General features: G+C 36.0%; 3 protein-coding genes and 1 long non-coding RNA gene across 13 annotated transcripts; 3 read left to right on the top strand and 1 right to left on the bottom strand.

Annotated features, from left to right (window-relative positions):
• Nucleotides 1–11,406: 11,406 nt before the first annotated feature.
• LOC107951534 (autophagy-related protein 8i) lies at nt 11,407–19,503 on the top strand. Of its 8 annotated transcripts, none has more exons than XM_041090341.1 (8): nt 11,407–12,173; nt 12,247–12,309; nt 12,392–12,968; nt 18,016–18,197; nt 18,291–18,346; nt 18,867–18,919; nt 19,031–19,149; nt 19,252–19,503. In XM_041090341.1, exons 4-8 carry the CDS (start codon nt 18,158–18,160, stop codon nt 19,338–19,340), a joined length of 357 nt encoding a protein of 118 aa, XP_040946275.1. In that variant the 5' UTR covers nt 11,407–12,173; nt 12,247–12,309; nt 12,392–12,968; nt 18,016–18,157; the 3' UTR covers nt 19,341–19,503. The 8 variants fall into 8 exon arrangements, with proteins under 8 accessions (XP_040946275.1, XP_040946271.1, XP_040946277.1 ...); XM_041090337.1 differs by having other exon boundaries at nt 18,002–18,197; XM_041090343.1 differs by having other exon boundaries at nt 12,392–18,197.
• LOC107951532 (BTB/POZ and MATH domain-containing protein 6) lies at nt 19,473–21,624 on the bottom strand. Of its 2 annotated transcripts, none has more exons than XM_041090321.1 (6): nt 21,523–21,624; nt 21,053–21,182; nt 20,805–20,977; nt 20,384–20,675; nt 19,899–20,065; nt 19,473–19,793 (listed from the first exon to the last, which is right to left on the bottom strand). In XM_041090321.1, the coding sequence occupies exons 2-6, from the start codon at nt 21,127–21,129 to the stop codon at nt 19,639–19,641; spliced, it is 864 nt and encodes a 287-aa protein (XP_040946255.1). In that variant the 5' UTR covers nt 21,130–21,182; nt 21,523–21,624; the 3' UTR covers nt 19,473–19,638. The 2 variants fall into 2 exon arrangements, with proteins under 2 accessions (XP_040946255.1, XP_016742087.1); XM_016886598.2 differs by lacking the exon at nt 21,523–21,624 and adding an exon at nt 21,253–21,372.
• On the top strand, nt 19,919–21,432 carry LOC121215575 (uncharacterized). Of its 2 annotated transcripts, XR_005911491.1 has the most exons (4): nt 19,919–20,078; nt 20,160–20,694; nt 20,791–20,925; nt 21,153–21,432. It is a non-coding gene; the product is annotated as an uncharacterized lncRNA (long non-coding RNA). The 2 variants fall into 2 exon arrangements; XR_005911490.1 differs by lacking the exon at nt 21,153–21,432 and having other exon boundaries at nt 20,776–20,914.
• Nucleotides 21,625–21,708: 84 nt separating the features above from the next.
• On the top strand, nt 21,709–25,391 carry LOC107951533 (EEF1A lysine methyltransferase 4). Its single transcript, XM_016886599.2, has 9 exons — nt 21,709–23,015; nt 23,107–23,220; nt 23,318–23,386; nt 23,478–23,497; nt 23,586–23,638; nt 23,871–23,901; nt 24,056–24,134; nt 24,880–25,019; nt 25,177–25,391. Exons 1-9 carry the CDS (start codon nt 22,835–22,837, stop codon nt 25,195–25,197), a joined length of 708 nt encoding a protein of 235 aa, XP_016742088.1. The 5' UTR covers nt 21,709–22,834; the 3' UTR covers nt 25,198–25,391.
• Nucleotides 25,392–25,897: the final 506 nt, after the last annotated feature.

Below are 25,897 nucleotides of genomic sequence, written 5' to 3'. Positions count from 1 at the left end.
ATAAATAAAAAAGGGGATGAGTTTACGTAAACTCAGTGTGTAACCCAGCAGAGTTAAACATGTATACATACAGAATATAACAAATCAAACAGATTCACATTCGGGCCTGAGCCCATGTCAGATACAGATACAGTTATGGATACGGGCTAGAGCCCATTTCAGATACAGATATAGTTACAGATATGCAATCAGATAACAGAATCCTACCCCCAGCCTCTACACACCATCTCCGACCATCCCTACACACCATGTGGGGTTTAAAACACCCATCTAGCCCTACACACAACGCTGTACCGATGCGGCACATATTAGATATAATGCAGCTGTACTGCCAGATATTAGTCATGATCTACCTTTCAGAACACTTTCTCCAACATATATATATCATCCTACCTGAATCACATTAACAGACATGCATATAGATTTAACTCATAAACCATGCTTCTACAAACAGATAACAGATAACAAATATAGGCATGCTCACAATAGTATATCAGTCTAACAAAACACATAGATTTAGGGTTTAGTAAACCTTTACCAACCCTATGGTAGGTCCACAGTCGATTAGGACGACCCGTGCGACCCTACAAAAAATTTCAGTATAATAGGCCCACATGCCATTGTGGACTGCACGTGTGGGCCCACACGCCCAAATTAGCCTTGCCCGTGTGGACTAGATATTATACGCTCGTGTGGGCCCTCACGCTCAATTTGGCGTAGCCCGTGTAGTTCACACAGCCACACCCTAGTCATCACACGGTCGTCTCCTGCGCACGGCCTGGCCTTCATCGATCACACGACTGTGTTGACGCACACAGCCTACCACACGGGTGACCACATGCCCGTGTGGCGTCGACAATGGCCTTTTTCAGATTTTACTGAAAGTTCGATTTCTGCGTTTCGAGTAGACACCAGGTACTATTTCGATGCAGAATCATTCCCAAGCAACCCAACACCTAAGATTGACCCACAAAGCACTTGATTAGTCACTAAAAATTGAACTAAAACCAAACCCAAATAGCGCAAGTAACTTACCGAAGTAAAAATTGACCCTAGTGCAATAAAGGTTATCAGAATACGACTTCACTGTTCACTACTTCCTCTTAATCCACAAAAATACAGAATTAAACCCCCCACATTACTCACCCAAATGCCAACCAAAGAAGATTATAATTCCAATTTTTATATAGATAACGCCAATCACAAAATGTCCGAGAGTCACTTACCAAAGTCGCACCACGAGTACTGAAATCTTGATAATAAAGGGCTACGACAGCAGTAAAGAAGAAAATAAAAAAAAAGGGAAAAAGAAATGGCAGGGAAAAATAGAAGCTAATGTCAATTAATTGGAAGAATGAGAAAATTTTGGAAAAGGAATAAAAATGAAAATAAAACAAAATCCTGGATAAACCACTTATCCCTTGATTTTCTCCCACTAATCAGTAATCTCAAACTCCTCAGACTTTCAGTACAACTGGAACTCTATCAGATAACCGAACAAAAATATACCACTCTTGCCGACGCAGAGATTCGAATACAAGACCTCTAACATACCAACCCCCTTACACTTGAACCAACAGGCTCATTTTGATATGAAATTACAGACAATCAAACATAAGCCCACTGAATAGAGGTAGGGCTTAATTTCTAAAAGAAACAAAATTTGCCTAAGCTAGTGCTTGAATTTGGGACCTCACACACACACCCAGCACACTTAACTACTGAAGCAGATACACACTTGTGTCACATTTTCACAAAAGCTGAAATAAGAATTTTGGGGCGTTACAACTCTACCCCCTAAAAGAAATTTTGACCTCGAAATTTACCTGATTAGAACAGATGAGGATACTACTGTCGCATTGAGTCCTCAGGTTCCCAAGTGGCCTCCTCAGTACTATGATTCCGTTACAGAACCTTCACTAAAGGAATGGACTTCCTCATTAGAACCTTAGCGTCTCGTTCCAAAATCTGAACCGGCCTCTCCTCAAAGGTCAAATCTGGCCTAACCTCAATATCCTCAATGGCGACTATGTGAGATGAATCGGATTGGTACCACTTCAACATCGAGACTTGAAACACAACATGAATACGGTCTAGCTCAGGGTGTAGCTCCAACTGATAAGCAACTGGTGCCACACGCTTTAGAATTTAATACTGTCCAATAAACCTAGGGCTCAGCTTGCCCTTCCGACCGAACCTTAGAACTTTCTTCTACGGAAAGACCTTAAAAAACAAAAAATCCCCCACAAAATACTCAATCTCACGTCTCTCATATCTGCATAAGACTTCTACTTGTCAGAAGTCGTTTTCAGACGATCCCGAATCAACCTAACCTTATCCTCGGTCTCAAAAACCAATTCAGGACCCAAAACTTGACGTTCACCCATCTCAATCCAACATAAAGGAGTACGACACTTACAACCATACAGAGCCTCGTAAGGTGCCATCTGAATACTAGCTTGGAAACTGTTGTTGTAGGCGAACTCAACTAGAGGCAGATAATCCTCTCAACTACTTCAGAAATCAATCACGCAACTCCGAAGCATATCATCTAGTATCTAAATCACCCTCTCAGATTGACCATCGGTCTGAGGATGGAACGCAATATTAAAGTCCAACATTGAACCCAAAGCTTCATGCAATTTCTTCCAGAACCGAGACGTGAAACAAGAATCTCTATAAAAAAATCGATACTGAAACCCCATGTAGTCTAACTATATCAGAGATATACAACTTCGCTAACTTCTGCAGATAATAATCAATCCAAATTGGAATGAAGTGAGCAGACTTGGTCAATCGATCCATGATGACCCAAACATAATCCTTCTTAGTGGGTGTCAAGGGCAACCCACTAATGAAATCCATCGTTACTCGCTCCTATTTCCACAAAGGAATATTAACTGGCTGCAACAAACCTGAAGGCAACTGATGCTCAGCCTTAACCTACTGACAAGTCAAACAGCAAGCAATGAAATCGATAACCTCATGCTTCAATCCTGGCCACCAGTATAACTCACGAAGGTCACGATATATCTTATTACTGTCGAGATGCATAGCATAAGGGCTATTATGCGCCTCTCTAGTAATAGACTACCTTAGATCATCATCGTTTGGTACACAAATTCGACCACGGAAATAGAGTACCCCCTCATTATTCAATCTAAAATTTGAAGTACTGCCACTCTCAACCTGATGGAACCGAGAACCCAGTGACTTATCCTCCAATTGCTTATCTCGAAACTGCTCAATCCAAGTCAGCTTAACTTACAACTCAGACAACAAACTCCCATCATCAAATAGACTAAAGCGTGCAAACATTGCCTTCAAATCAAACATCACCCTACAACTTAGAGCATCAGCCACCACATTATCCTTTCGAGGATGATACTCTATTATGCAGCCGTAATCCTTGAGTAGCTCAATACATCTATGCTGTCTAGGGTCCAACTCCTTTTGAGTAATGAGGTACTTGAGACTCTTGTGATCGGTGTAAATGATACACCTCTCACCATACAGATAATGTATCCAGATTTTCAATGCAAAGACTACTGCAACCAACTCAAGATCATTCGTCAGATAGTTCCCCTCGTGTGTCTTAAGCTGACGGGACGCATAAGCTATAACCTTACCATCCTGCATCAAAACGCAACCCAAATCAACATGCGATGCATCACTGTATACTACAAACTCCTTTCCAGATTCAAGTTGTATCAGAATTGGAGCCTGAGTCAGAATAAACTTGAACTTCTCAAAGCTCTCTTACAGTGCACCCGTCCAAACAAAAGGGACACCCTTACGTAGAAGCTTAGTAAGAGGAGCTGCAATCAAGGAGAATCCCTCAACAAAACGACGATAATAACCCAACAAACCTAGAAAGCTACATATCTCAGATACAATTTTGGGTTGTTTCCAATCCAACATAGTCTCAATCTTATTGGGATCGACTCAGATCCCCTCAGCAGAAACTACGTGCCCCAGAAAAGTCACTTCCTGAAGCTAGAACTCACACTTGTTAGCTTAGCATAAAGTTGTTTCTCACGCAGAATCTGAAGCACTACTCTAAGATGCTTATCATACTCCTCTTCAGTCTTAGAGTAAACCAGAGTGTCGTCGATGAATACCACAATGAACTGATCTAGATAAGGCTGAAATATTCGATTCCTCAAATCCACGAATGCAGCCAGTGCATTCGTCAACCCAGAAGGTATAACTAGGAACTCGTAATGTTCATAACGAGTTCTAAATGTCGTTTTATGCACATCCACCTTCTTAACCCTCAACTGATGATACCCCGAACGGAGATCGATCTTAGAGAACACAGAAGCCCCTCGGAACTGATTAAACAAGTCGTCTATCATCAAAAGTGGATACTTATTCTTCACAGTTAACTTATTCAATTACTGGTAATTAATGCACATCCTTATGGTTTCATTCTTGTTAATAAATAGAACTGGTACTCCCCATGGAGACACACTAGAACGAATGAAACCACGGTCCAACAACTCTTCCAGTTGAGCCTTAAAGCTCTGTAAGCTTTTTCGGTGTCATACGATAGGGAGCGATAGACACCGGTATGTAGACCCGATAACTCCTTAGAAAAGACGTCTGAAAAATCCCTTACTGTTCTGATATTCCTAACAGAAGAGTCCTCAGAACTAAAACACTTACATATGCTAAATACGCTTTATATCCTTTCTAGATCAGTTTCTCAGCTACTATAGTGGAGATCACATATGACAGATAATCTCGACGCTCACCAATCATAACCATCTCCACATTATCCTTAGTCCTCAGAACGACCTTCTTAGATGTGCTGTGCAAACTGACTCGGTACTCCACCAACCAGTCCATACCCAAAATCAGGTTGAACTTCCTAAATGAAAGCTCTATCAAATTAGCTAGAAATATCTCCCCTTGCACCTCTAACTGAACATCCTTATACAGTTCACTAACTTGAACAGACTGCCCCAACAGACTCAATATAGCAACCTTACTCGTAGTGTTTTCAACTAAGATCCCCAGGTTTCCAGATACAGTGCTAGCTATGTATGAGTGAGTAGACCCTATATCTATCAAAACCAAATAAGGTACATTAAATATAAAGAACGTACCGGTGATGATGTCAGGAGCATCTCTGTCCTCTCGGCGATGTACAGCATAAACCAAAGCAGGCTGTCTTGCCTTAATCTAACCAGCACATTTTCCCGGTACTCTTTATCCTCGGCCTATACCATTACCACCCCTAGCCTAACCATGGCCCTTAGGTGGCTGCTGAACTACTCTCTGCGACTACACGAGACTTGATGCCGGAGCTTGTACCTGATTAGCTCTCAGCGAACACTCCCGAATGCGGTGCTCAAGAGTCCCACATCTCAAACAGGCCCCAATACTCCTCCAACACTTGCCCGGATGGCACCTACCATAATCACTGCACGGTTGTAACCCAACAGGGGCAACAGAAGAAACAGGGACCCCCACTCTAACTGGCCTATTAGATCTGGCATTTTTCTTAAGCCTCTGTACAGAATTCTAGGGCTCTGAATCCCTCTTGTTCTTAGCTCTCTCACGGTCTTTGTTTTGGCGCTCTGCGCGCTTAACATCCTCAGTAATCTTTGCCTTCTCTACCAAAATCACGAACTCACACTCCCTTTGCGGAGCTATCAGAACCCTTAAATTATCTCTTAGGCCGTTCTCAAACCTAACACATCACTCATACTCTGATGCCACCATACCTCGAGCAAAGCGGCTCAGCCTCATAAATTGAGCTTCATATTCGGCCACAGATTGATCACTTTATGTGAGGTTCAGAAACTCACGTCTACGAGCATTAACATAGCTAGCTACCACATATTTGCTCTGAAATGTAGTCTTAAAAAACTTTCAAGTCAGACGGTCAGGCTGAATGCCCTCCTTAACTGTCAACCACCACTGATATGCTTTGTCGCGAAGCAAAGAGACTGCACCCTTTAATTTCTGCTCAGAGGTACAGTCCAGATTATCCATGATCCTCTCAGTGGCCTCAAACCAATATTCAGCCACATTAGGGGCGACTCCTGCGACACCATTAAATAATTCAGCTTCATTAGACTGGAGTCGCTCAGTTACCGACCCTCGACCCCCAGATCTAGAATTGAGCCCAGCAACCCTATCTAAAATCCTCAGCATGGCTTAGGACAGTGCGTCGTCCCTAGCTGATCGACTTTGAGACCTATTCTAAGTAGCAAGTGACACTGGTGTCTCACTCGTGTCCAGATTTGGCATGCTGCTCAGAGATTAGGACTCAGCTCAAGCCCTCTTACGGCCTCTTAGCCTCGAATACCACGTCCACGGATACCTCATGCGTTCATTGTGACTTAAAAGTTTTATCTACATTAAAATTTTATATATCAGTTTCAATATTTATTAACAAATATTTTATGCATAAAGTATAAAAAATTCAGAGTTGTTTTCAAAAGTTTTAGTCTCAATCAGTTTCACTACAGTTTCAGAGTATACTAGCTATAGTCTTTTCAAGTAGAAAATCAATAACTTTTTTAAAATTTTGTATCAAAAATCAGAAATACTTACAGGATCGGCGCCGGAGACTCAGTATACCACATACGTACTTTAGGATGTCTAAAATAATTTGAAAACCAATTTAAAATCAAATTTTGAAATCTAAAATCCACAGCCGAGTTTTGTAACTTGACTCTGATACCACTAAATGTAACATCCCAAACCCAGCCTAAACGTTATGGCTGAATCTGGTGATGTCATATGGAAGGGATTTCGAAAACGGAGCTATCTCGATAAAAACCTTAGTCATATAAACCTTTAATTTCTTTCGTAAATTTTCAAACATACATTTTATTAGTCAACTTACCTTAAAACATATCGATTTAGCGAAAGCTTAGGAAAATCATCATGTTTAAGAAAAACAGTTCACATTTTTAGAAAACCCTTACTTTTGGTAAAATTCGAGTTATGTCATGTTTTGTAGTTATAAAATCATAAAATTGAAGTCCAACCTAACTTAGAGTAAAGCGGTCCATAAAGTCCAAATTACATAAAACAAACCCAGAATAAACCATAACATACAAAATTAGTTAAAACTATAACCAGTTCGAACATGTAATCACCGAGGGACTCCGCAGCACTAAATCACCTAAGACTGTGGATTACCTGTATAGTATAAACAGAAAGGGGGTGAGTTTACGTAAACCCAGTGTGTAACCCATCAGAGTTAAACATGTATACATACAGAATATAACAAATCAAACAGATTCACATTCGGGCCTGAGCCCATGTCAGATACAGATACAGTTATGGATACGGGCCAGAGCCCATTTCAGATACAGATATAGCTACAGATATGCAAACAGATAATAGAATCCTACACCCAGCCTCTACACACCATCTCTGACCATCTCTACACACCATGTAGAGTTTAAAACAACCACCTAGCCCTACACACAACGCTGTACCGATGCGACACATATCAGATATAATGCAGCTGTATTGCCAGATATTAGGTATGATCTACCTTTCAGAACACTTTCTCAAATATATATATATCATCCTACCCGAATCACATTAACAGACATGTATATAGATTTAACTCATAAACCATGCTTCTACAAATAGATAACAGATAACAGATAACAAATATAGGCATGCTCACAATAGTACATCAGTTTAACAGAACACATAAATTCAAGGTTTAGCAAACTTTTACCGACCCTACGGTAGGTCCACAGTCGATTAGGAAGACCCGTGCGACCCTACAAAAAATTTCAGTATAATGGGCCTACATACCTGTGTGGATTGCACGTGTAGGCCCACACGCCCAGATTGGCCTTGCCCATGTGGATCACACAGCCTGGACCAGATATCACACGTCTGTGTGGGCTCACACGCCCAATTTGGCGTAGCCCGTGTGGCCCACACGGCCACACCCTAGTCATCACACGGTCGTGTCTTATGCACGGCCTGGCCTTCGTTGATCACATGACTGTGTTGACACACACGGCCTACCGTACGGGTGACCATATGCCCGTGTGGCATCGACAGTGGCCTTTTTTGAATTTGACCGAAAGCTCGATTTCTGCATTTCGAGTACACACCTGGTACTATTTCGATGCAGAATCATTCCCAAGCAACCCAGCACCTAAGATTGACCCACAAAGCACTTGATTAGTCACTAAAAATTGAACTAAAACTGAACCCAAAATAGCGAAGTAACTTACCGAAGTAAAGATCGACCCTAGTGCGATAAAGGCTATCAGCACGCGACTTCACTGTTTACCATTTCCTTCTACTCTACAAAAATATAGAATTAAACACCCACATTACTCATTCGAATGCCAATCGAAGAAGATTATAATTCCAATTCGCATATAGATAACACCAATCACAAAACGTCCTAGATTCATTTACAAGAGTTGCACCAAGAGTACCGAAATCTTGATAATAAAGGGGTACGATAGCAGTAAAGAATAAAACAAAATCGAAGAAAAGAGCAGAAAAGAAAACGACAGGGAAAAATAGAAGCTAATGTCAGTTGATTGGAAGAATGAGAAAATTTTGGAAAAGGAATAAAAATGAAAATAAAACAAAATTCTGGATAAACCACTCATCCCTTGATTTCCTCCCATTAATTCACTATCTTAACCTCCTCAAACTTTCAGTACAACTAGAATTCTATCAGATAACGAACAAAAATATACCACCCTTATTAATGCAAAGATTTGAACACAAGACCTCCAACACACCAACCCCTTACCACTTGAACCAGCAAGCTTATTCTAATATAAAATTACAGACAATCAAATATAAGCCCACTAAATAGAGGTAGGGCTTAATTTCCAAAAGAAACAAAATTTACCCAAGCTAAGGCTTAAACTTGGGACCTCACACACACCCAGAACACTTAACCACTGAAGCAAATACACATTTGTGTCACATTTTCACAAAAGCCAAAATAAGAATTTTGGGGCGTTACATAAAGATAATTGATTCAATTCAACATATCTTTTATAAATATAATTTTATATAAGATAAACTACAAAAAGAATTATTTATATTTGAAATGCTACATTTTAGCCACTTAAGTTATCGTTTTATTACAAAGTGATTACTCTACAATTAAACTTCGTTATCTCCCTAATGACATTCCTATGTGGCAGTCCAAATGGCTTTTAAATGCCAACTTGGATTTCCAATTGCTAGGATGGAAATAAATTTTTAATTAAATAATTTTAATTTGGGCTACCACGTAGGACATCCAAGTTGGCATTTAAAACTCATTTGGACTGCTACGTAGGACTGGCGTTAGGGAGGTAACGGAGCTCAACGGTAGAGTGATCACTTTGTAACAAAACAATAATATAAGTAACTAAAATGTAACATTTCAAACATAAGTAACTAAAATATAATTTGAAAAAAAATGATTATTTTTATAGTTTACCTTTTTATATAATATATATTTCCTTTCTTCTGTCACATGCATTTTGCATAATATGGAATTATTAATGGGTTGAAGTTTTTTTTAATTTATTATTAATAAAAATCACATATTCATTTTTGAAAATATAATTTAAGAATATAAGATAGTTTTGTAATTCTTTTAGTGTAATTTAAAAAAAAAATCAGTAACAATAAATCTATCTATATTAATTTAAATGGTTCAATTTTGGATCAATAAAATTATAAAACAAAAAATATTTAATACATTATTGCTACACAAATTTATTGCACAATTGGTAAATAATAACATGACAGCTCATCATTAAATATAATAAAAATAGTAAAACACTTATAAATAAATATTAATAACTTTGTTTAAACATATTTAAATAATAATTAATTATAAATAAATATTAAAAGCCTAAACCCTAAACTCAAGAATCTCAACTTTTTACTCGAGACTTAAAATCCTAAACCCTTAAATTTAATATACTAAATTTGAGTGTTGTTAATATTTTTTATAATAGTTACATTTAATGTTTAATTATGTTTAAATGAAATTAGTAATATTTATTTATAAATTCTCCATAATTTTTATTTAATTTAATAATAATATATATTATTATTATTCATTGATGATGCATAATACTTATACATCAACGATGCATCAAATATTATTTATTTTACATTCTAAATAATAAAACTTTTATTCCAATTTCAATTTTCATGAACTTTATATACCTCTGTCGGTTTTTGTTTTTATTTTTATTTTTTATTTATATATTTTAAGTTTTTTAATAATATAAAATAATTTTAAATTAAATAATAATGATGATGCACCAAGGCATGGGTTAAAAAAAAAAAACCTTTTGTGCAATGAATAGGTTGGTTTAGGTATGGCATGGTGGGTTGGTGAGAGATAATGACAGCAGTTTTAATTTTCTCTAAGAATCAGGTCACATTCCAATACCTCTCTGGAAATTCTAACAACCATATCACTTACAATATCAAAACTCATCATATAGTTGGTTTTATTAATATAAACAAACACACACGTAGATACATTCATGGATTACTCCTAACTTTAATTTGTGTTACTTTTTATTTAGTTCCATTTTATATCTAAAATATGATCAATTTAATTAATATTTAAATACTAATTTAAAAGATAAAAAAAAACTATCAAATAGGAAACTATCGAATTTTCTTGACAAATAGAGATTCCATACAACACTTTTCTCATTTCAGCTTTTTGCATCAAATAATTGAATTATTTAATGCATAAAATAAATAAATAAGGCGAAAGCTCTCATGAGTGCTTCCTAATCAATCGACAATACCAAATTGAAATGTAGTAATCTAAAATATTTAAGACATGATATATAAATTTACCATTTTGATTGAAAAACTTTAAGGTGCGGCAGCCTTGCTAAAGAAAAAAAAAAGTTGGTAGGTATGGTAAACAAAAAGACTTGACATTAGATAAATAAACATATCTTACCTGATTTGACACATTATCTTATTTTAAATCATTAAAAAAACATTGAAAGGAGGGAGAGAGATTATTTTGTTTATTTTGACACATCAACTTCAAATTTTTTTTAAATTATTAGATTTAATTTGTTGTTGAAGGCAAACATAAACATGTATAAACTCCAACTTATTTCAATTCCCTCTTACTCTCTCCTATCATTCCTAATAAATAATATTAATTAATGGAATTCAATCAATATTGCCATTACTAATTATGTTAATATTTGACGTAGTATAATGCATTTTCAACCAATCAAATGATGGTATATTATTAAAAATAAAGATAAATGAATTTAGTTTTAATTTTTTTACTAAAAGATTCGACCAAAATTTTATTAATAAAATAAACAAGCTAAACAAAAATGTGTTAAGTCCATAAATAAAAGCCCAAATAAAATGCAACGCTTGCACATATAGCAAAGACGACCTAATAAAATTAAATGGTCTATGAAGCTAAAAAATTAAAAAAACAAAACAGGAAACCTAATAAGTCTTGTCTAGTCGTATCGACAACTGGATCTTCAGTGTGTCGTCTTTTCACGCCCTTTCCAACATTATGACGGTAGCAGTTTCCAAGGGAAGCAATTAATTTTTCCTACTACCTCTTCCAAACAGTTATTCATCTTCATTTTCTTTCAATCCGGTTCTCTAGGCTTCCATTCCTTCGATGCTTGGCCAACAAATTCTAGAAGTCCTCCTACCAGGTAATAGCTATCTCCTTTCTTTAGCGCTGCTTTCGCCAGAGTATGAGCGTAGAAATTTTCTGTTTTGGGTATGAAATGAAACTTTATCTCTTGAAATCTGCCTTTTTTATGCTGAATATCTCTGATGATCGCACCGATGTTCGATTTGTCTATCTCTGTGTTCTGGCATTTTTTAATTACAGTCTTTGAATCTCCCAAAATTTCCAGTTTATTAAGACCCATGAATAACCCTAACTTGACTGCTTGTAACCCTACATGCGCCTCTGCCACAAATGGATTTGCGATTTCGGAGTGGATGGTCGTCTTTGATGCTAGAATTCTTCCTTCCGTGTCTCATACTAACAGTCCTGAGGCCGATCTAAAGGCTTGTTGGTCAAAGGCCACGTCGAAATAAATTGTGACCCCTGATCTTCTTCTTTCCTGTACCGCACCTCCATTAGACTGAACAATAAGTCTCTTCCCTTTGATCCCGTTCAACTCAAAAATATAATTGTAAGTTTGCTTCGTAATGTCCCTCCCTGACACATTTATTTTATCATATATTAACCGATTCCTGCTGAACCAGACTAGCCAAAGTCCGCAGTAAAAACAATGAATCTGTTCAGTCGTTCCCTGATTAAAAACCTAGGTAAGCCATTCCCACACATTCTGGTAATTACAGTTAAGTACCCATGAGAGCTTTAAATGATTCCAAACCTCTCTTGTTGTAGGACACTGCTGAAAAATATGATAACTGTCTTCCTCATTTTGTTGGCATCGAGGGCAAAGAGCGTTATCTACTGTTTTCTTCTGCTTAAGATTGACTAATGAAGGGATAAAATTCCAAGATATTCTCCATATTGTTAATGTAACTTTTGAAGGGATGTATAGCTTCCACAATTTTCTGTAAAAGTTATTAGTCTCGATCTGTAAATTAAGATTACTAGGATCCTCGCTAATATCTTGTAATAGTTTATAGGCACTCCTTACCGAGAACTCACCAGACAACTCTCCCTCCAAACTTGAAAGTCCTCGTGTGCTAACTCTTCCAGTGGGATCTACAAAATTTTCCTCACAATTTTTGGCTGAAAAGTAGTCATTACAACATCTGTGTTCCAAGTTCTATTATTGGTTTCTATTAGATCCAATACTAACTTGATGTTTTCTTGATTTCCATGATGTTGCAAACGGTCTGTTTCGTTTCCTGATATCCACAAATCTCCCAATACAGAAATTTTATCACCTGTTCCAACCCTCCAGCATAAGCCTTTCTCCAGGAGACCTCTTGCCACCCAAACGCTTCTCCAGGTAAGCGAATGTAAATTCCCTAACCGAGCTTTATAAAAATCTGAATTGGGATAATATTTTGCTTTCAAGACACGTGCTAATAATGAATCTGGAAAATTAACAAGACTCTAACCTTGTTTTGCTAACAGCGCTATATTAAATTTTGCAATATCATGAAAACCAAGTCCACTATCTTCTTTTAACAAACATAATTCCTTCCAAACGCACCAATTAATGCCTTTTTTATTTCGACCTTTTTGCCACTAAAATTTAGCTATAATTCCCTCTAACTCGGTACACAAGTATTTAAGGAGTAAAAAACAAGCCATAGTGTAGATAGGGATAGATTGTAGAATGACTTTCATGAAAATTTCTTTTCCTCATTTTGAAAAATGTCTTATACTCCAATTGTTGATCCTTTGTTAGAATCTATCTTTCAAAGCTTGGAAAGACGATCTTTTCTTCCTTCCCACCAAATTCGAAAGCCCTAAATACCGTTCTGGATCTGTTGATCTTCGTACCCCAAGGATGCTTGACTCTGATATTTTGACCCCATCTTGTGTATTTGAACTAAAGCAAACCGTTGACTTTTCATAATTAACACACTGTCCTGAGCATATTTTATATTCTTTTAAAATCGATTTGAGAGATTGTACTCCTCCTTCAGTAGCTTCTGTAAACAGAATGCAATCGTTTGCAAAAAGTAAGAAATAGATGGCCCACTTCGACTTGCTTTCACTCCTTTAAGAATTTTCCTCTTAGTTGCTATCCTCATCAGGCTAGAAAGACCTTCCACACAGAATAAAAATAAAAATAGACTTAAGCGATCTTCTTACCGTAAACCTCTAGAAGGATAAAAATTCTTCCTTATATTTCCATTAAGAACAACAGAATACAAAACTGTGGACACACTTTTCATTAGAGACTCGACCCATCCTGCATGAAACCCCATTTTCTTCATAATCTCTTCCACAAAATTCTATTCAACTCTGTCATATGTCTTGCTCATATCTAACTTTACCGCCATTAGATCCTTTCTTCCCAACTTCTTTTGCTTTAAGGTATGCTGTATTTCATATGAAAGTAATACATTGTCAAAAATCGACCTCCCCGGTACAAAAGTACTTTATGCTAAATCAATACATTTTCCAACCACTACCCGAAACCAATTGGCAATCACCTTAGCTATCAATTTATACAGCACATTGCATAAACTTATAAGTCTAAATTGAGTAATACTGGTAGGGATAGAAATTTTTGGTATGTGCACAATGTTTGTTTTATTGATCAAGCCTAAGTCCATATCTCTGTTCAGTTTCTGAAGGCAAAATTATGAAACATCCTTTCCAATAATGGGCAAACACTTTTGATAAAATAAGGTTGGAAATCCATCATTTCCTAGTGCTTTTGTGGGACCTAATTCTGATAAAACTTCCCGTATCTCCTCATTTGTATACCTTGATGTTAATCTTCGATTGTCTTCTTCGGAAACACAACAATCAATGCCAGATAGAATTTGATCCAAATTTCCTTATGCAACCATCGAGAATAATTTTTGAAAATACGCTCTCGAGATTTCCCCCATCTCCTTATCTTCTTCTGTTATCTTGCCATCTTCAAATTGCATTTTTTGAATCAGATTTCTCCTTTTCCTCTGAGTTGCTTGTTTATGGAAAAATGCAGTATTTTTGTCTCCAAGTTTCAACTAATTTATCTGAGCCCTCTATTACCAGTAACATTCATCTTTCTCAATTTCAAAATTTAACTGAATTTTAGTATCTATTACGTCTGCCAGATTTTCGTCGTTTCTATCAGCTTCCAATAAAGTTGACAATTTAAAGGTTAATATCTCATTTTTAAACTTTCTACTTCTTCCAATCTGCTTTGCCCATCCCTCTAAATCTTTCCTTATATTCTCCAGCTTGTGTAAAAGATCTCCAGTTGAATTTTCCCAAATACTTCGGACCTCCTCTAAAACCATATCTTCCAAAATCCACCAAGCTTCAAACTTAAAACTCTTAACAATCTATCTTCTCTTTCCCCTATCTGTAGAGATGAGTAAAGGACAATAATCTGAAAATGAATGAGTAAAGTGTTGAATTGACGATTCAGGAAACAAAGACATCCATTTTTCAGTCACTACACCCCTATCTAATCTCTTCTGAATATTCGTTTCTGGCAAGTTACCCCTCTCCCAAGTAAACCATCTTCCTAAGTATCCTACATCAATCAAGTTACTATCTTCTAACACTTTACGGAAAGCTTCCATCATTCTCTCATTTCTAGGTAATCCACCTTTCTTTTCAACCCCATATAGAATCTCATTAAAGTCCCCACAAACCAGCCAAGGGTAATCACCATTATTCCGTAAACGTCTCAAAAGATGCCATGATTCATCCCTATCATATGTGTAAGGAGAGCCATAGAACCCTGCAAATCTCTATTTTTCCCATCATCTGTATCATCAATTAACACCTCAATATATCGAATTGAATAACTTTGAAGCATTATATCAACAGCCCCTCGCCATGCTAAATGTAATCCTCCTTTGGAACCAACCGCATCTACTTCCACTCCTTAATGAAAACCATAACTACGTCGAACTTTCTCCATCTGAATACTATTTAATTTTGTCTCTATAAATAAGACTATATGGGGACTTTGTAACCTCAGTGTATGTTGAAGTCTTCGAATTGTTCGTGGATTCCCCAGTCCACGGATATTTCAACTCAATATTTTTATTTCATCCGATCAGCTTGCCTTTTGGAAGCCGTCGATGATAAGTGGTTGATTTTCGGTATCCTCCTATTTATGTTTGCCATAGTGCCAGTCTCTTCAATATCTCCTCTAGCCCCCTTTTTTTGTGTTCTTCCCCCATTAACACATTATCTTCTAAGTCATGATCCATAACATTTTGGATTTGACTAGATACGAAGTTTCACCCCAAGCTGTGGAGATGGCATTCTTCCTTCTAAACTGAAGCCCAGTATAGGGTCAATCGCCTTTATGCTTTCATCTACTTTAGCGATTCCCCCACTGTAAATCCTTGGTGTTGTCCTCCACCATTTACCCTACCAAACACTCTCCCTTCCTCTCTTAGCCAAACACTGTTAATTGCTTAAGCTCTCCTTGATTGGGCATGTAGAGTTAGGTCCCAGCCTATCTCAACAGCTTCCATCCCTAACATCATCGTTGCTTCACAAAAGAAATCACTATGCCCTAACTTGCCACAATAAAAACAGAATAAAGACAATATTTCATATTTAAATCTGACATAAGAACATTTACCACGAACCATGATTTGTTTCTTTCTTTTAAGAGGCCTTCGAACATCAACTTGAACACGTATCCTCATAAAATTTCTATTTTCCTTTCCTAAACTTGAACACTCGTATTTTATAAAGTTTCTTATGAAATTTCCTAATTACACAGCCAAATTTTCAGAATAAAATCCTATGGGAACGTCATGAACTTGTACCCAAAAGGGTGTAGAAATTAAAGGGACTGTTAATGGATCCTCCCCCCATTGCAACTTGTGTAAAATCAATAAATGATTATTAAAAGATCATGGTGATCCCTTTAAAACCTTTTCTATATCCATGAATGATAAATTGGAATAAATACCTTTTCTCCTCCATATCACAAATCTGAACCCCTCGAATGGGATGCCATAAATTAGCCATGGTGCTCTTCATTGCTGGAAAACGTATGATATTGGCTGTTAAAAAACACCCCACCAAGTAGAAATCCTCCTCTTCCCTTTCTCGAACCCGGATCTGCTTGTAATTGCAAAACTGCTTCTTCCTCTTCATCAAGGGATAGTCCGGCAAACTGCTTTTCCATTGATTCGAATAAACAATCTATGCCTTGATAACTTTTGCTAATAACTTAATAAATCTGCACCAACTATCGCTGCCAACATAAGAGAAACGAAATAACAAAGAAAAAACTAGAAAAAATCGTGCCAAGAGGGCAAACATAGTTTAAAATTTTTTAGTTGGTGATATTATTTAGTTTATTAATATTGTTATTATATTAAATATAAATACTTAAAAATTAAGTTATATTAAAATTCTAACTATTCTTTTTCACACTAAAATTTTTTTATGCATTTCTTACTTTTTTGCATTCCCAACTAAATATAATACGACAAAACACCTTTTTAATGTTTGAAAATCGAACGGATAATTCAATCAATTTAATAGATTACAAATGAATAAAATAAAATGAGTATGGCATAAAACCACTTTCAACACGTATTAAAATAAAATTAATTAAAATAACATAAAAATATCAAAAATAAAAATTATGCATCCTATATAATGAATAAATCTATAAATAAAAGATAATTATTTCTTACATCGATGGTATAATTTTTTAATTTCACAAATCACTTGGGATTTTATTATATATTCTTAATTTGTATTTAAAAAAAAGTAATATATAAATATAATATGAAATGAATTAATACTAATTCACTAAGATATTATATGAAGAATCATCAACTACCAAGTTGAGATATTTTAATAGCGGGATCTGAATATCTAATCTCTCCTGCTGCCCACATCGAAATGGTAACCCACATGAGAGTCATAAACTTTAACGGGGTACCTCATACAAGCTCTCATCCAGTTCTATGATCATTGTGGGCTGATCCAAACCGTTGTTGCCTTGCCAAGGGATTTCCGCAAACCTATAGGACACATTTGGCAAAATTAAACCTAGTTAGAGATAAATGTTGAATGGCCTTCCTTAACAGAGATTTAGAAGAAGAAGAGAGGCTTTAATCAGCCACAAACTCATGAAACATTGCCATTTTAATCGTCTATGCTAATGACATGAAGGAGCTACTAAAGGAAGCCGGAATTATGCCGCCCATACATCTCACCATCACCCAACCGTTTCTTTTATTGTCTTTTTTATACATCAATCAGACAACCAGGCAAAATGGTTCTAACTACTTCTTTAGTCGAATAATTCTTTTATACTTTATTTACCATTGTTTCTTTTGGGTACCGACATTAATAACATCCTCAAAACTAACGTCTTAACAGCTTGGTTGAAACAGGTCTCAAAAACACAATGAGACAGGTCCTCTCTTAGGTTGAAATGTCTACCTAAAAAGGCCACATTTTCTCCTTTGGTTTCTTTTTTTTGTTGTTGTTGTCTTACTCAGAAAAAACTCTGGTTTATCAAAAGATATAATAACAATGGTGAAGCGTCAGCCTTTTCTAAAGGAGCAATCACTAGGTAAATATTTTGAGTACCTTTTTCTTTACCTTTAGATTATGATTATGATTATGGTTTTTTGTTTTTGTTTTTGTTTTGTTTTTGTTTTTGCAGAGCAACGACTGGAAGAATCAAAAACTATATTAGCCAAATACCCAGATCGAATTCCTGTAAGTTTAATCACCAGCATCTCTAATTTCATTGATTTTTTTATTATTTTATTTATATAGGAGAAATTTTTATGTTGAGGCTGACATAAAATGATAAAATTTTGGATGATAAAAGTTTTAAAAAAATTTGTTAAAAAAACTTCAATTAAATTATTAAATTTTTGGAGTAGTAATTTTACCATTTAATTAAGGGGCTAAAGGGCTTAAATTAAGTTAATAATTTTTGGAAGAGGCTAGGAGCGTAGTTTGCCTATACTAAGCTGGCCAAGGTTCCTAATTGTTATTAAAAAATATTAGGCATATGAATTGCAATATGATCTTTTCTATTACAGTATCTGATTAATCGAATTTTGGTCTGAGAAGGGTTTTCTTGGATGTAATAATTTTTGGTCACTTTATTTTTGAGTTATTAACCTGCTAACTACAGCTATAGGCTCAAACATTGTGTCAGCCTCAACCATAAATGATGGTTATTGATCACTTTTTTTGTTTGTCTATTATATGTTTGTTTATATTCCAGGTGATCATTGAAAGGTATTCAAGGACAGACCTCCCAGTTATAGAGAAGAATAAGTATTGTTTTCTTTTTCCTTTTATTCTCATTATATATATATAAAGTTAATAAAACTTGGTAAATATTATTAATTGGTTTCTTTTAACTCTCCTGTTTTCTTGGCTCTCAAGGATCCTGGTTCCTCGAGACATGTTGGTGGGTCAGTTCATTCACATTTTAAGTAGCAGGCTACATTTGAGTCCTGGAAAAGCTCTCTTTGTTTTTGTGCACAATACATTACCTCAAACAGGTTAAAAAACCATCTGCATTTCTCTCATTGATGATTCTTACTAATTGATTCATTAAACAAGAACTTGCTGACCCATTTTTTCTTTTTATCTCAACTACGCAGCAAGTCTCATGGGGTGTGTCTATAATTCTTTCAAAGATGATGATGGGTTTCTCTACATGTGTTACAGCACTGAGAAAACTTTTGGCTAAACTCTCCTCTGCATCTTTAATCTTCAATGTAAAACATTGGCAAATATATATACATATCTATGTATGTATTGTTGTAATTGTTTATAGCTCAATTCACCCTATTGATCTGTAAATGATGTAACTATATTTAACTAAAAAAATGTTTATATGACTTGTATTTGCATATTTATGTTTCCTTTTTTATGTAACATATTGGCACTGCACATTGTGTCTAGATATACCTTTTACTCGTGTCTAGATATGCATCGGTCACGAGTGTCTAATGCGAGCCCCGAGTTTAATTATAGCAAAACATTAGTTACAATGTATTGGAAACGGCGTGGACAGTCACCTCAGCTTCCACCATGCATATATCTTTCACTAGGCACCCACTACTTGCATGATAGAAATAAGCCAGAGAAACAAATTTTTCCCACCCACTTTCTTGGCTTGAGCTACTAAACCAGTGACTAACTGCAACAGAAATGAAAATATTATGCTTTTTAATGTACATTCGATTTTCATTTTTGTAAGGATGTTTAGTGAATGTTATTTACAGATGATTTGAGCTTTTTATACCTTTTCCAGCAATGTGCCTGCTCTGCTGTTGGTTCAGAATACGCAAGGTGAACTCTGCAAATATTTTAGAACCGTCCAAAAGTGTGGCAGAATCTGCCAAAGCCAAATACATCGATATATGAGTGCCTAATCCATGCCGTCTTCCTCTGGGAAAAAGATGTATTTTCCTGCATCATAAAGGTGAACAAAATCCCCTTGAAATTGCAATTAAAATCTTAGAATATCGTTACAGCATATCTCACAGTCACAGATAATATGAAGGTATCGTCCTCTTTGGGTGCTGTTGAAGAACCGGCACACCCTCAAGGTTTTGTCCTCATGTGATTGCTTTTCTTTAGTCATGGTTTTGCCTGTTCAAGCATCAAGAGACACCCTTAAGCTCTCTTTAGAGCCGAGAGAGACAAAACCTTGAAGGTGCTCCTGTTATCACCACGATATGCTCTAACAAATATCATAGAGGAGTAGGAGATAAAGTGGATATATACCATTTATGGTTGGCAGCAAAGAATTGTTGTGATTCCTTGTACTCTGAATCTAAATTGGAAAAGTTTTCGATCTTCCAAACATGCTTGGAACTTAAGGCATCCTTTATCATTGATAAGCATTCTCCTTTCCCTGAGGTCATTTCCTTGGTAACAAACACTTCAGCTCCAAACACACAACTGTCATCCAGTAGGTATCCATTGCCAACATCATTAAAACTTCTAATTGGTATCAACTGATCAAATCCCCACTGATGCATTGATCTATGAAACGGCCTTCCTTTTCCCGTGGCATCTAGGCATCAAAATCAGAGGTAAAAAATTCTCTTTTAAAGCATCTCCATTCCACCTATATATCTGAAGTAGTTGTTCATTGCAAATATCAATAAAAACAGTAATGTTGTTTGCAGGGAAATTATAATACCATGAACTACCAAGTAATTGTCCTTGGTCTGATCAAGCAGGAAAAACCGGAAAACAGCGTGGACTTCCGAATCAAGACGAATCAGAGAAGCAACATCTGCAAAAACCAAGTAGAGAGAAAGGTGCTCTTTTACATTTCTACTCTTGTTTCCATGTGGGTACAGCACCAGTTTCCTGTGACCATACACAAATTAAAAGAAGGCTAATTAAGCTAATAAACATACACGGTGTTGAAGAAATTAATGATACCATTTGTATCCACCAGCTTCAAACTCTCCAGATTCATACTTGTCTATGCCAGTCTTTGCAAGTAAAGAAAAGGACATGATCTTTAATATGTAATGTCTAGGTGCTGCTTCTGATATACATCTTCCAACTTCTGCAATGAGAACAAGCTTATAATTAGCTCATAAAAACACTAAACCAGGCATGCACAAAAGGATACCTACCTTCTAGGTTACTATAGACCAAGTTTGCCATGGCAACAAATTTTTGGACACAACTTTCTTTAGAAATATAGCTAATTTGCTATGTATCTGTATGTATATATGTAAAACAGAATCTCATCCTTAGCTTAGAGAGGAATGTTGTGATAAATCAACAAGCTGTTATTATTCTCAACTTGCTTAATGAAAGATGGAGTATCAAGCAATTGAAATTTATTTTCCAAAACCAAAGAAGCAATTAAAATTTGAAGTAAAAGCTTTTAGAGAATATACCATGACCATTGTTCCTTTATTTTACTTGCAGGTTCTGCAATCCATTGAAATGAGAGCAGGGAAAAAATGGTTGTTTGAAAATTCTTACGTGCATATATGTCTAATGACTTGCTTTTTTACAACTACAAGTTTAATACATACTCGATTTCATTTTAAATATCAATTTTTTATTTGAGCCAACAGGTGTTTGTTGTTCCCAGTCACATCCTTCACCCCCCCCCCCTTTCTACGGTTAATATAACAGGCATTCCATTTTGAACTACCGTTTGCTTTTATTTTCGGCTATTATGATGCTCCTCTTTGGGCTTTTTGGCTTTTGCCTCGTAAAAGGATCAGAAACCATTTATGGTATTGTTTGCTTACATGTTATTTCTCAAAATCCTTTAATTGATTCTATCTATGGGACTTTAATGCTCCTTCAAAACCTGAAGATTTAAGGGTTCAAAACCAACTTTAAGGGCTTACTTATTTAGTTTATAGGCTATAAGAAAGAGCTCACTTGTTTTCTCAACTTTTATTCCAATATCATTTTTATTTTATTTTGTCACGATCTAACTTGACCCGCAAAACATAAGTCTTGTCCTAAGAACATGAGCAAAAATTGTCTTCTTTGGGCACCTACAAGTTAAGCTAGATCAATTGTCATCCATTCTGTAGAGTGAATTTATTTATTTGTTGTGATTGAGTTAGAATATCTAAAAATACACTTAAATGTAGTTTGAATGTAACAAACTTCAAGAGACTTATGGGTACAAAAGAAAAAGACAATTCCAATTTATGTTCGCCGGGTCTGCTGACATATTCTGCCGACGTACATACATACATATAGCAGGTTATGCAACTAAACTTCAATGGTTATTGACACTGTGCTTTACAAGAACGAAATATTCATAGCATATATTTTATCCCTGTCTGTTTTTTTTTTCCCTATCATAAAAACATGGTGAAGCAAAAAAAGCCTGTTGTGATTCTCACAAGCACACGACCAAAATGTTAGTTCAAGACAATGAATAAAAAAGATTATTAATAATAATTATGATTAAATAACCCTTAATAAGTTCCTAATCGGGTGGATTAAAACAAACACACGTGTTGGTAAGAGAGAGATACATAGTACTTTGGTGTTTGATGATAAACATGGCTAAATCCCAACAAAAGAAAAAGCTCCACACGGTGTACCTGCGAGACAACCTGATTTATTTCACCAACTCCGAAACTGCCAACATTTTTTTGCAATAAAATCCATAACCCAAATCTCATTACAGTTCAACAAACATATATCATAAACCGAGTTGCAGAAAAAAAGAAGAAGATGACCTTGGGTACACCATCATCTCAAGCATACGGTGAGCCATGGTACTGGGATAACCGCTATGCCCATGAATCAGCTCCTTTTGATTGGTACCAAAAATACCCTGCCTTAGCATCTCTTATTCACCTTTATGTGCCTCACCGCCATGAACGTATTCTCGTTGTCGGCTGTGGCAACTCAGGTACCTACTCCTCTCCAAAATCAATGCATACCCTTTTTCAGATCTCTTAGTTTTATGTACCAAATCTCTATATTTTTTTTTGTTGTTGTAGTGTTTAGTGAAGACATGGTGAACGATGGTTACGAGGATGTTGTTAACGTTGATATATCTTCTGTGGTTATTGAAGCTATGCAAACCAAGTACTCTAATTGTCAGCAGCTAAAATGTATTCATAGCTTGAGTTCTTTATTCAAATCAAAATAAAATACGAGGAAATGATTTTTTTTTTGACAATTTTTTCTTTCTTTTTCTGTTTTTTGTAGATATTAAATTGGATGTACGAGATATGAGTCCTTTTCAAGCTGGTTCCTTTGCAGCAGTTATTGATAAAGGTGTTGGCTTTTTGTTTTTATTTCGTTAATTAAATTATTTTTGGCCTTAATCATTACTGATTTTCATTTGTAAAATGGTGAATTTTTTCAGGGACCCTTGATTCTATCTTGGTGAGTGTTTATGAATTTGTGGCTTATATATGTTCTTGTTGAGATCTGATTTGACAATAATAAGCTGATGCGAAACTTTTTTGTGCAGTGTGGGAATAATTCTAGACAGAATGCTACTCAAATGCTTGGGGAAGTCTGGAGGTATAATAATCATTAAAAGTAACTAGCTATGATAATTGGACTCGGGTGTTAGTGTCAGATATGGTTAGATATTTCCAAGTCTTTCCAAGGAACCTCCCATATCCATGTTTTGGATATGGTGCTTCGAGTCTGAGCAACATAGTTTATTAGACTTGCCTACATTAGAAATTTCTTTTTATGGGTTTTCTTGATCTGTTCACCATATATTGAAGCAGTTGATAACACACTATAGGGTCCTCAAGGATAAAGGAGTCTATATTCTGGTAACTTTACTCACCTTTTATTCCTTTTGCATAAAATATTTGTTCTGCTTGTGTGGCATGGATTTTGAGTTATTTGCATTTTCCCCCATTCAGATTGCAATCTCTCTGTATGTACAGTTATTTTTTTCCCTAACTGTTCTTGCAAGTGCTGCAGATTACATATGGAGCTCCGGTATATCGCCTTGGCTTGCTGAAAGAATCGTGCATGTGGAGCATAAAACTGCATGTGATAGGTTGATTGAATTCCCATTCTGGTTACTATGTTGTCAATACGTTATACTTTTCATTTTTTTATGTGGAATACTTTGTATGCTTGCCATAATCCTTTTGTTATGGGGTTAGGTGGTACTGACTTGTGACAGCTGAATGATCACATCTTGCCTAGAATTGATATAATGTCATTTGCAATCACTTGAATATTATAGAGCATGTAAAGTAATTACTTCAGATATATAACAGATGGCCTAGGTAGGCATCGGGTTTCTTATTGTAGGTAACCATCTCCCATCCCATAATCTTCACCTCTCTGCCTGAGGTTTGAACTTGAGACCCCAAATCGAGAATCTTGGGTGCTGACCATATACTGCTGAGTTGTCACAAGATGTAACGAGCTTATTAAGGAATGATGATGCTTAGACAAATAAAAGAAAATGCCGTAGAATTACTTAGTTGATCTGAACGAAAAGGAAGAGTGACTTTTGTATCTAGTTAACCATTAAGATGCATAAGATCGCATATTCCCTTATGCTTCCTATGAAATGAATGTTTTAGAAGAGTGCTGTGTTTATTTTCTCTCTTGACATAAGTAGAACAGCAAATATTTCTATTTATCTTACTTTACAGCATAAATCACTCCAGAATAAGAACCTGATTCGTGAGAGTAACTAGATTCTTGAAGCCTGTGAAACTAGTTTCATCCTCCATGTATAGTAGCCTGGCACGAATGACATAGTTTTAATCTAGCTCTTTATCATGCAGCGAAATTTGGAGCAGAGGGAAGTTCCGAACAGCCAACAAGGGCATTGACAGACCCAATTCTGTTGGATGAGAGTGGAAGCTCAGTGGAAGATGTACTTGGAAAAAACCCTGACGTCCATTACATCTATGTTTGTACCAAGGTTAGAAAATTTTCTACTCAACGTTTCTTTTGGGTATACTCCAACGGCTAAAACTCAGAACCGGTTTGGATGAAAAGTCTTGCTTTTAAGTGCATCTAGGAGTTGCTTGCCTTGTCTATGATGTGAAACTGTGAATCATTTGCTTTGATTTATAAAGGAACCCAAGACTAAGGACTGAAGCAAACAGCGATCAAAGAAGACGAGGATGTCGAACCTTTTGTGCAATTCTTTTTGCTGTACCTGATTGTAGCAGGCTTTAGTTTCTGTGTTGTTTGTGTCATGATACCATGAGCTATTCAGATTTAATCTGGCCGTAACATGTTAAAAAGCACTTTGTAATAACTGAACCAATTACAGCAGTTGTTTTTGTTATTATTGCTTTCAGGCATTGCCTATAATATTACCTGCTATACCCTTATCTAGGCCTTACATGTTGATATGATGCATGGCCTTTATTGTTGTTCTATAAATTAAGGTGACAAAGAGGGCAGATTATTTTCCTTGCAGCACTTACTAGCTCAATCAATATTCATGTTAGTAAAAGGACTCTTGAGGAAGAGATCTCTAGTTCGAACCAAATGAGATGCACCTTGAGGGTCTATAGGTGCTCAAAAAGGACAATTCTTATTATCGTGTTTGTTGCTCATTCAACTATGGATTAGTTCAATAATGATACCAAAACTGCAGCTTTGTGTTGAACTTGTTTATTTCTTCTCTTTATTTGTATGTCTTTAAACTAAAATGCAGCCTTGCAAGGCTTAATATTTTGAAGTATACTTATCTTCTATTTTGATACTTAAACTATCATCCCATCGCATTTTATTTCGAAAAGTTAATAGTGTCCAGTAATAATGTGCCATATGTGACGTTTTGCCTTA

Source organism: Gossypium hirsutum, chromosome A02 (assembly GCF_007990345.1).
Source record: "Gossypium hirsutum isolate 1008001.06 chromosome A02, Gossypium_hirsutum_v2.1, whole genome shotgun sequence".
Classification (NCBI taxonomy): Eukaryota; Viridiplantae; Streptophyta; class Magnoliopsida; order Malvales; family Malvaceae; genus Gossypium; species Gossypium hirsutum.
Note: the sequence above shows the minus strand (reverse complement) of the source record. Positions and strands in the feature narration are given on the sequence as shown.